At 58.0% G+C, this 11,079-nt stretch overlaps 4 protein-coding genes across 4 annotated transcripts; 3 read left to right on the top strand and 1 right to left on the bottom strand.

Annotated features, from left to right (window-relative positions):
- Nucleotides 1–432: 432 nt before the first annotated feature.
- On the top strand, nt 433–1,153 carry EHS24_000232 (uncharacterized protein; the record flags this gene model as incomplete). Its single annotated transcript, XM_028616067.1, has 4 exons — nt 433–439; nt 481–563; nt 641–892; nt 944–1,153. 4 exons carry the CDS (start codon nt 433–435, stop codon nt 1,151–1,153), a joined length of 552 nt encoding a protein of 183 aa, XP_028479924.1.
- A 387-nt stretch (nt 1,154–1,540) lies between these two features.
- Nucleotides 1,541–2,071, bottom strand: EHS24_000231 (uncharacterized protein; the record flags this gene model as incomplete). Its single annotated transcript, XM_028616066.1, has 1 exon — nt 1,541–2,071. The coding sequence occupies one exon, from the start codon at nt 2,069–2,071 to the stop codon at nt 1,541–1,543; it is 531 nt and encodes a 176-aa protein (XP_028479923.1).
- Nucleotides 2,072–3,747: 1,676 nt separating this feature from the next.
- Nucleotides 3,748–4,515, top strand: EHS24_000230 (uncharacterized protein; the record flags this gene model as incomplete). Its single annotated transcript, XM_028616065.1, has 1 exon — nt 3,748–4,515. One exon carries the CDS (start codon nt 3,748–3,750, stop codon nt 4,513–4,515), a length of 768 nt encoding a protein of 255 aa, XP_028479922.1.
- A 1,818-nt stretch (nt 4,516–6,333) lies between these two features.
- On the top strand, nt 6,334–8,744 carry EHS24_000229 (uncharacterized protein; the record flags this gene model as incomplete). The annotated part of the gene is made up of 10 exons (XM_028616064.1): nt 6,334–6,681; nt 6,843–6,913; nt 7,008–7,020; nt 7,153–7,210; nt 7,333–7,466; nt 7,529–7,637; nt 7,822–8,073; nt 8,129–8,363; nt 8,417–8,497; nt 8,576–8,744. The coding sequence occupies 10 exons, from the start codon at nt 6,334–6,336 to the stop codon at nt 8,742–8,744; spliced, it is 1,470 nt and encodes a 489-aa protein (XP_028479921.1).
- Between the last annotated feature and the right edge of the window lie 2,335 nt (nt 8,745–11,079).

The following is an 11,079-nucleotide window of genomic DNA, read 5'->3' as shown; positions in this document are numbered from 1 at the left end:
TCCCGAAAAAGGGGGGTAGAGGAGGGGGAAGAGAGTATGGAGATGAAAGAAAACCGAGATATTCGAGAGTTGAGTCGTTTATGGGCCCTTTCCCTAGCAAAAAGGCGGGGATCCGCAACATAGCGGCGAAGTTTTCAGTGTGACAACAGCAACATTAGGACGTCGGCCAGTCACGTGACTTGAGTGGTATAGAATTCATATTGGCCGTTAAGGAAATGGGAGTGGTATTAGAACAGGGTTGGCGGTTGGGTCTATTTGCAGGGAATAATAGCTTCCGTCCCGTCGCGATTTCCAGGCGCGTCATTGGGGATTTTGATTCCGTCCAGCATTGTGCGCGCGTCCCACTGTTGTTGCCACGCCACTCACAGCCCGTCCACAACGTCCACCTGTGCTCCCCAGTCTATCATCTCCGCCTAGTGCTCGGCCTACACCATGGGAGGTAAGCTTAAACATGGACGGACCAATAAAGCTAACATAAAGTCACATTCTCGAGCCTGTGGTCGCGCCTCTTCTCCAAGCGCGAAACAAAGGTCCTCATCCTCGGTCTCGACAATGCTGGCAAGGTACGGACCGCTACGAGACCCACATTACCAGTGCCGGTAGCTCGTAGCTCCCAGCAGTTTGAGCTGACATTCGCTAGTCGACCATCCTGTACCGCATCACCATGGGTGCTGTCGTGGCGTCTGCACCCACCGTCGGCTCCAACCACGAGATTTACGACTACAAGGGCGTGCGGTTCGGTCTCATCGATCTTGGAGGACAGAGCTCGCTGCGGTCATCCTGGAGCCAGTACTTTGCCGACACCGAGGCCATCATTCTCGTCATTGATTCAAACGATGCGGCGCGCTTGAGTCTGGCCAAGACAGAGCTGCAAAAGCTGACCAAGGCGGATGTAAGTGGCTGCCCATGTCGCGTGTTGGACAGCCAGCTGACCCGTTCGCAGGAACTGCGCTCGTCTCTCCTCCTCGTCCTCGCGAACAAACAGGACCTCCCCGCAGAAGAAGGTCGCCTCACCCCGGCCCAGGTGTCGGAGGCATTGGGACTCACCGACCTGCGTGAGCGCGAATGGCAGATCATGGGCTGCAGCGCGCTCACTGGCCTGGGCTTGATGGAGGGCATGGACTGGCTTGTCACCAAGCTCGAGGCCAAGTGAGCAGGTCGATGCGAGGGTCACGTCGCACCGGCGGCGACGCGACAAAAAGTGAGTGTGTTAGGCGGGACGCCAAGGACTATTCATGTCCGCCAACACTGCACCGATGGCGAGCCACATGGACTAGATGGTCGCCTGGGTGCAACTTGTATGATTATCTGCAGCGCATGTATTCGCTGGTTGTGCAAAGTCCTAGAGGCCCGAAGGGCCAAGAGGTCGTGAACGCTGCCGGTGAGCGCTTCTCATGTCTGCGCGGAATCAGTGAGGTGCGCGGACTGGCAAAGGCAATTCAATCCGTCGTCGCCTGCCGCAGGGTTGGTCACCATTTACAGGTGCACTCCTTCACATTATGACTGCTTTGTACTGTACATTACACCTCCACACCTCGGCCTACGACCATCCCGCGGCATTGCTGTTGCTTTCGCGGCTGATTCCGCTGCGCGGCCAGTCGGGGTACTCGCCAGTCTTCTCGTTCCAGAGGTGCATGGGGAAGTAGCACATCTCCTCGGCGTCAAAGTCGCACAAGCCATACGTTCCAGGCTCCTTGTTGACAGCGTCGTAGTACTTTTTGCCACAGGCAACGACAAAGCCACGGTTGTAGAGGAAGCCATCGTCGCTACCGTCCAGGGCCTCGTGCACGTCCTCGCGGTCGATGTCGTACTGCGCGCGTTCGAGGTGCGTGTCCCATTCGTGCAGGCGCTCAGAGGAGTATGGTAACAGCAAGGCCTTGAGGTTGGCGAGCATCTTGTCAATGAGACCGTTGGATCCGAGGTGTTGGGCAGCCTCCTCACGCTCGCTGTGCGGGAGGGTGGCGTCGACGAGGCGTGCACGGGCGCCATCGTCCTCGATGCCGTGCCAGGCAGACTCGAGCGTAGCCCAAAAGTCGTCCTTGGTGACCGGGGGTATGATGGTGACGGTCATGGCTGGGCGAAAGGAGTTGGTGAAGACGTACAAGAGCGATGGTACTGTATTGGTTTCTGGTGCAGCGCGTCTTGTGTAGCGCGTCTTGGCGTCGTGGCCGGTCCTGGCAGGTCAACACCGAGATGACGTAATAGAGAGCAAGGTCCACTCAACCACCGTGGACTGTGGTACTGTGGGGTGAGGACAAAGGATGGACGAGCGAATCGACGCGTTCCCAGCGCCTGTGGCCTGTGGCCTGTGGAATAGCTTATGGGTGCTGCCCGGGAGTGGAGTATTGCTTGGGCAGACACGGACAACAATATGATGTTGTTGTTCGTGCAGTCATCATCTTTGCTGCTGCAGCCACCTCTCCCTGCGGCGATCTGACTCCCGCGGTGGCCTGTGAATGGCCCATTGGTCCTGACAGTTACCAGCAAGACAGTTGACGGTTGGATCTGTGACGCCTGCGCTAGACACGGCGCAGTGGGGTAGCAGGCAGACTGGGACGCGACTGGAAGTGTTTGTAGTGGGGTTATGGGAGAACACACTCGCTGTTCACTCACTGCTGCGACATTCAGCCCGCCAGCGAGCCAGCGGGGCCCTCGTCCAGCTAGACGTTGACCAGTCTTGGTGCACTTGTTGAAGACGAACGTTCCACCTGTGGCCTGTGGCCACCTGCGCTCCAAACTCGGGATCGCACGTTCGCGCATGCCCAAGCCGGGAACGGTACCTGTTGATCGCCACACGGGTTCTTGCGACCCGACCGGCTATCACGCAGGCTAGCGCGTTGGACGTCGGACGCGTGCAGCTGCCCATGCACACGCCTGTGCTGAGCAGCACCAAGCTGTGGGTACAAACAACAGAGACTGCATAAGATCAACACAACAACCCTCGTCGGGTTGGCTCTGCGCATGGGAAGTCGGCCCGCCAGGTACTGCGTTCTTATCGCGAATCCAAAGCGAGGCGTACGGCATCGGCACCATTGCCGGACACGGCCGATCGGCACACCTCCCCGTTGCGGTTGTTGTTGTTTGTCCAGACGCCAAGTGCCATTTTCGTGGGAACATGGACATATGAATGATGCAGCCCACCCCCACCTGTGCAACGCAATGAATGGCTTTGAGTCAGTCTCTTGATCTCTGGATCTTTCTGAATCTCTGGTGCTCTGGTTGTTGCTGCAGTCGCGTTGTTGGGGCCACAGGGTGCGGCTATCTCCAACGCCGGGGCGTTAACGCGGGGACTGTTATCAGGAGGAGCGCGTACACCCGCGCAGTCTCTCCAGGTTGGTTTGTCTGTTGACTCTTTGGCCAGATACACACTACCCGGGACGCGTCGATACACGACGAGCAAGCACAACACCGCCCCAGGCTGCCCGAACACACTACGACGGTACACATACTCTGGCGTCACCCCCGATTTCCGAGTCCCCGGTTCTCTTCTCTGGATCTCTGGACCGTTGTCGCCACCTTCCTTTGCTTCCCGCTTCTCGGGCAACCCCCGCGTTGCCACCGGCCCGCCCCCGCCAGCCCCCACATCACCCGCATCACCCGCATCTCCCATCTCTCTCTCTCTCTTCCCCTCTCATCTGTTCCACATCCCTCCTCTCCACCGACTCCGTTCACAACGTGTACACCCATCTCGCTCACCACATCCAACCACCACACGCCACTACACCTACCCCCCTGTTGCCACCCACCATGCCCATCCCCCCGCGCCCAATCCCGACCGCACCGGCCCACTCGCGCCGCCCCGCTGCTCGCCCAGGTGTGGTGACCCGCAAGGAGCACAAGGACCACCGCGGGTCTCTCCACTCGCTCGTCGCCGACAGCCGCGCCGAGATGCAGCTGTTGCCGGCGTTCGGGTCCTCGGCACCGCCGCTCCATGGCATCCGCATCACGGCCGGCTCCCCCTCGTCCTCGGGGTCGAGCACTCGCGCCTCCACGCCTCCGGCGGGGTTCCCATCGGCCGCGTCGCGCGAGGTGGCCCTCACCACGCTGATGATGGACGGCCGCGGTCGGCCCAAACGCACGGGCGCCGCCGCCCAGCTCGGGTTTGACTTTGTTCCGCGCCCCGAGGTTGTGGCAATGGGCGACAACGAGTCCATAACACCTCCAGCCGTTACCGAGCCGGTTCCGACCCCTCCCCGTCCTTCTCTCTGGCCTTGGTCGGCCTTGTCAGCAGCTACGTCGCCTCGGCCTGCTGCTAGCCCACTCGTGACGGCTGTCGAAGTGGGAGAGCAACTAGCCGAGGCGCCAGAGCCTCGTCTTGCGGGGCCGGCCACACCCCCTCTGGAGCCTACACGTCCCGATGAAGACGACGATGACTGGGAGCACGTCTACGTCGGCGTCGACGATGACGACACGGTCAGTATTGTAGGCCAGCTGGAGCTCGAGGAACCTCCTGTCAAGCACGAGAACAGCAAGCTCCACCCTAGTTATGCCGCGGCGGCCACGATCAACACCTAAGGCCCAGGTCCTGGAGCAATAGCCCAACAACATCAAGAGTGTGTAAGAGAGAGAGAGAGAGAGAGATCTGGCGACGTGTCTGTGTGTCTTCCCCCCGCGCTCGAGAGCGTATTGCATTTATTCAACGAATCAACGAGAAACCCCCATATCATCGACTCCCGGTAGTCACCCCCCCAACGCCTCAGCTTGGCAGACCTTCGTGGTTGCCGTCTTTATTAAGTTTGTAGAACCGTAACGCCCCCATGGATATCCCAGAGATTTTCCACCCATGACTCTTGTGCAGGTAGTCCGATTGAGTGGTGACACGGTGTTGAACGTTCAGTATCGGGCCCAGTGACCTCCCCAACCAGCCACTTGCCCGTGATACAGCCATCGCATAACTTTCGCTGCCTTGGGAACAGTAACTAGAAAGAGGTGTAAAGTAAGCCGTTGGTATGATCTACATGCCCTTCAGTGATCAGTGAAGCATGTCGAAGGTGAAAGCTGAAGACAAACACAGACGCTGCACTCGGAGGAGCAGCGATGGCCTCGTCGCGCGCCTCAATGACGCAGCAACGTGTGTGAGATGTCACGTGATGATCCCAACGCTGCTGCTGACGCGCGATTTGAATGGTTGGTTTCAGGCTCTTTGGTTTGAACGAGGACCACTTTACGTTATGATGTTAGGAACACCCACGGATTACGGCCCACGGAGTAATGACGCATTAGCGTGAATCCAACAAAATAGGTTTAGGTGAAACACGTAATAGAGTTTGCGACCGTAGGCGGGCGGACATTACGCTGCGTTTATCTTCCGGTTGCAATAACACAGTATCCCCTCGACTGGGTGCACGCCGACATGACACAGTGAGTTCTCCGAGCGCACCAATGCAGCCTTGCCAGCTTCGCTTACTTGAATACAGTCACATTCCTCTGGACTCTGGCTACCTGCGTTGGCATGCATCTCTCGCGGTGGTGCTCTACGCCAGGCCGTCTCACTGCGCTGCATGTGATACGCACAGCGTCTTTCAACGTTCCAGTTGCAATCACGACGAAGTTCCATTTGGGCCAAGCTGCCAGCTGGCAGGAACGCGAGACCTTATCACCTCGTCAGACATGGAGGGGCTTCTGGTTGCCTGGAAGCTCTGGTGGCTACAGACAGGCGCGACGCGTGCGCCGACGCGACGCGGTTCCATCACCAAACTGACTGAAGGTGGCTTGTTGGCCTGAACCACCACTCCCAAGTGTCTCGACGGCGAATGCTGACACAGTAACCATTGGAACGCCCTTGTGTCTTCGTCGCCTTTCCAACTTGGGGGCCAACTTGGGGTAGAGGGATTCAATCCGACACTTGCCCGCGCGTGCGCACCTGCTGAGCTGGAGGCTCGGTGGCCACCCTACTCCAAACCTTCCCCACTCGCACTCTGTCCCTCTTATCCCTCTTATCCCTTTACGGCCAACATGGGATAACTCCCCTTGCCGCACCAGGGTGTTTACCACACTCTGATCTTTCCTTGACTTGCAACGCAGGCAGGGACGGAGACGACTCCGAGTCGCAACCTCAGACGTGTGTGGGCACCACGAGCGGATTCCCGGCTCGCACTTCGTTCCACCAACACGGCTCGACACTTACGGAAGGACAACTCCTCCAGCCTGGCGAGCCATGCAAGCCCAGAATACTTTGCTGTCCGCAATATCAGGCCTAGAGCCTGAATCTCCAACGTCTCCTCGCTGCCTGGCCACATCAGCATCAACCATATCCCATCGTCGCCACGCTCCGTCATCCAACGGAACTGCTCCCACTTCTCAGCTGTGTTCCGCCCACGTCTGCAACGCACCATGAGGCGCTGGAACACCATCCCCTTCATCGTGGTGGTGACAGTCGCACTCATCCTCTTCAGCGGATACCATGGAACCCGCTACACGTACTCGCGACCGTCCAAGGTCAACACCTGGTGGCCGCAACGGGTCGGTCTCTTCCCGGACAGTAATGACGACCATCGCGGCAGGTACAATGTCGGCGACGACGAGCGCCGAGCTGCCGCAAAGTCGCTCTTTGTCCTGGAAAAGGTCCCAACTGGCCTCCGAGCCCAGGGGCAGGAGCACTACAAGCTCTACTCGGAGAGCAAGCTGCGCTGGCTCACTGCTTGCATGGCCCGTGGCGACTGCCCCGAGAATGCGGACAAGGTGAGCACCGGTTTGGGAGCGAGGCTCGTGTGACATGTGAACACGAGTGCCAGGGCGCCCATACGCCGCACACGGGTGTGTGTCAACTCACCGTGACTTCATGCCGGCTAACGGTCCATGGGTGTTGGCTGGTGGGAGGCAGTCGAGACTGACAGGAACAGATTGTGGTGTTTTCCGTGGTGCACTGCGACTGGGCGTACTTTGGCAAGTACTTCGGTGGCGAGGGCGTATGGTGAGTGGAGCACTGCAGGAAGGTCAAACGATGCTTGTGGGATTGAGAAGTATGATGTATGCGCTTCTGCGACGCTATGCTGACTCTTGTGCAGGTGTAAGGCAATGGTGAGGGGCTTGAACAAGTGGCGCGAAAGGGCACCAATCCGCGGCGCCGATCAGTTCGGCGGGTCGGATTTCTGCCCGTGCTTTACGATGCCGCTCCTTCGCCGACTGGCCAACCTTGACTGACATGCTCAGATCAATGCACTCGAGGGCATGGGCTTCACTGTCCTGCATGCAGGCCCCGCCGACTTGGGTATGTTCACGTTGTCCCTTCGGTCCCTTCCGCCACGTCGCTTGAGCGGCCCACGTCTCACCGACGACGAGGCAGCCACTTCCGCCTTCCACCACATGGTAGCACCCATTGACATCTTCTAGCCTACGCGGAACATCTGTATCGCCAGGTCGGTGACCTCATCAGAGTCGTCATTGCCAACCACCATGACCAGAAGGGTCTTTACACCTACTTTATCAAGTCGGACTCGAAACCCGACAGCATTCCGGCCTGGAAGGTGAGTGCCTCCGCACAAGGACCAGCGAATGAGTGCTGCGCGTGGTGGCTGACATGTCACAGCACTTCCGGTTTACGTACTTTCCTTCCTTGGCAGGAACCATTGTTGGCCAGCAGTGGGTGGTCTGCGCCGAGCCGCCTTTCCTCCAGTCCGATTCTGGTAACTTCAACAGTGAGTCACTTTTCTTTCGTCGTACCATTCCGGAAGCCACTGTGTCGGCTTTCCGGCTGGCAGTCTTTGGTCGAGACGTCTCGAGGTTGTGTAGCCGGGGACGTTCCGTGGATCTGTGGGCGCTCGGTACCGCCTGTGTTCTGCCTTGCGGCCTAGATGCGCTGGTCTTGTCTGACCCATACAGACTTTACCTACCTCGGATACTCCTTGGAGCCCCCCGCCAAAGAGATGAAATTCATCCCCTTCAACCAGCGCCCCTACCGGGTATACGTCTTGGCCAAGCGCTTGCATTACTTTTACGAGTGGCGGGCACCGGCGACGACCCCCAGAGACCAGTTCGCCCGCGCTGCCAAGGAGCTCGCTGAAGAGTTCCCTGGGTTCGAGTTTGTCGGTGCCGTCCGGGACGACCGCAGTCCACAGGATATGGAACAGTCTGGTGAATGAGCCTCCCGGAAGGTATCAAGAACATGTATCCGCTCGATGCGGACCAGTGGGACGCCGAAGTGGCGCAGGCACGTCTACTCATGGGCATTGGGTGGCCGACCCTCAGCCCATCGCCATACCGCGCGCTTGCAATGGTGAGCTTGTGGTCATTCCCCAAGGCTGCCGCAAGAGTAGTAACGCTGATACCACAAAGGGTGTTCCCTTCCTCAACGCCGTGGAACACAACGAACAAGGTCGCCGGCTGTTCTGTCAACACGAAGTTTTAGATCTTGAGGCGGAACCGTGAGTGGCTTTCGTCCGTCGCAGCAGGCTGGGATCGAGGCTGACGGGTTCAGTTACGTGTACGCCGCCGAGGCCCACAACTACACACGCCTTGTCGAAGTGATTCGTAAAGCCATGACGACTCCCATTGCGCCGTACGTTTGATCGTCGCCCACAGATCCACAGATCCACTGAGACACCGTACTGTGTGCGGTGTGCTGACTGATCGACAGGCACCGCTACGACCGCATGTCACCCACCGCGTTCCAACAACGCATGTACAACTTTGTCATAAGAGACTGGAGGACTGAAGCGGCGTACATTCTCGAGAACCGCATTGCCGGCACAGAGGTCCAGCGCGGCGATGCAGAGAGGCAAAAGTTCAGCATCTTTGCCTTGTAGTTGGTTGGGCCGTGGGGGGCTGGTCGGCCGTTTGTGGCGTTTTTAGAAAACTCAAAGAGTGTGGCGTTTTTATCTGTTATCTTTGCCTGTGGTTCAACACTCTCCTTCCGATCTGGATATCGACAACACATGTTGGTATCCCTTGCAAGCTACAAGCATGTGCCCTGGGTCAGACGACCTGTGAACCATCAGTCTTCTAGCGCACGAGTTGTGGTCGCCGCGGTCCGAGTCCCTCTGCACATACTCGGGACCGCGGGCCGTCGCACGGGCAGATACTCGGCAGCGGTGGTACTGCAGGGTGTCAGGACGATCAGGAATAACAGTACTGTACTAGTGTCTGCAGGTTTTTGTGTGGGTGTCCGCAAAGTTTTCAGCAGTGTGCGCATTCACAGTCCCCCTTCGCAGGACACAGGCCCCCGCAGCCGTCATGGATGTCCGGTCGCGATTTGTGTGGCCCTTCGGTGTTTCCAACTTTTCGTCTCATCCACTGGGGAGTGGTGGCGCTGTGCCGTGAGCACATTGCGATGGATGTGACAGCAGCAGCATGCAGGGCTGGGAACCCCGGACTGAACGCGGTGGTGAAAAGTATGCCAGCGAGTAAGGCGAATACGTGACAGCCAGAGGCAACAGTACGTAGGTGGAGCAGCGGAACCTTCGCTTGATCACCTGGCTCAACTGGCCGAACCGGTTGGTGGCACAACGGCCTGTTCTGTGATATGCACGTGACTTGCTTTGACAGGAGGACCATGAGCCGTATACTGTACACACCACACCATGCGGTCACCTCCCCAACACACGCAAGCCTTCGGGCTTGGCCATTGACACGCATGGTCCTCACTCAAATCGATGCGAAAAGCGTACGACGTGCAAGATTAGGTTTACCACCGGACACGATCGTTGCTGCCCACAACCAGTCGCGGTAGTGCGTCGCTGAATTCTTAAATCGAGTCTTACTAATCTCTACCGGTAAATTGAGCGCTAATGATGAATAACTCTAGTCAGCTTTGCCTTTGCAGTTGCGTCGGTAGGCAGCATATACGGGGGTACCACCGAAGAAAGTTGCGTATGTCTGACGTCGTACGGAATACAAAATAAAGGGGTGGTGTCGCACTCGACGATTACGGCTTCTGTGACTGCGCCGCTGATGAGTGCTGATCAAGGTCAAGTGGAATGTAACGAACGTTCGAGGCCCACATCGCCTTGGAGATGCAGACCTTTGAATTTGAGAGCTACGGCTAGGTATGTACTGTAGCTGTGGCCGTGATGGGGTCTGGCAGGTGGGGGAGGACGTGAGAGGAAGACGCAGAACAAAAGCCGTATTCGCCAGGGAGGACGTATGTATTGACCCTTTGACGTGATTCCTGCCAAGCCTGCATCGGTATTTCATCTCTTTGGTTGTGTGTGGTGCAGTATGTTTGTGTTACGCATGCTACACACATACTGTACACAGACGAACCAGATCTATCATCCTTGAATAGACAGGGCAGGCCGGGAGAGCAGCGGTGTCGGGCTTCGGCAGGTCCGGCAGAGAGACCTGGAACAGAACCAGAGGAGGCTGCCGGCGCCAACCTCTGCACCTCGGGCCCTATGGCCTATGACCACGATGCCGGCGTGGGCGTGAGCGCCCGCGTTGGCTGGCCTGGCTGGTCCGGCCGGGGCTGCCGCTACCTCCGCTACAATTCCAATGATCAATGAGCTTGAAAAGACGGCTGTTGTAATTCAAGCTCCAGACCAGTCGACACTCAGTGTGCCTCAACGGTGCGACACGTTGGTTTGGAACAGGGGGTATAATCTTGTATACAGCAAAGAAGCCCCCACATGATACGTCCCATGGGATGCGTGCAGAGGCCAACAATTCAACGGACTGTGGGCGTACTGGGGTGAGGGGTTCTGAGGGTCGAGCCGGACCAACGATGAATAGGCTGTGAGACATGCCGGACGACGAGACGCCATTGCCTTTGCCTCTATTCAGTAACGCAATATGGTTTTTATTTTTCTCGGCGAAAACGAGACGCGCCGTACATCCTTTGTTGCCGGCGTCATACGTGTCCTGACGCGTCGAGCCGATGTGCCTCTGCCGTCACCGACGCCACGGCACCCGGGCGGTGAATACAACGAACGCACAGAATGCGTATGAGTGTCCTGGAAAGTATAGGGCAACATGGCTGGCAGCCTGTCCATCACGGCTCTTTGCTTGGGACAGGGGGGCCACAGACCACAGGACCAAGCAATGACACGGCTGGGTCGAGGCTGCCGTACGCGTACGTGCGGGCCTTGTGCGAAGTGAGAGGCTGAACAGACACAGAGGGTATACAGAGGGTACAGAGGGGCCCAG

The sequence above is a fragment of the Apiotrichum porosum genome (assembly GCF_003942205.1).
Source record: "Apiotrichum porosum strain DSM 27194 chromosome Unknown scaffold_1, whole genome shotgun sequence".
NCBI classification, from domain to species: Eukaryota; Fungi; Basidiomycota; class Tremellomycetes; order Trichosporonales; family Trichosporonaceae; genus Apiotrichum; species Apiotrichum porosum.
Note: the sequence above shows the minus strand (reverse complement) of the source record. Positions and strands in the feature narration are given on the sequence as shown.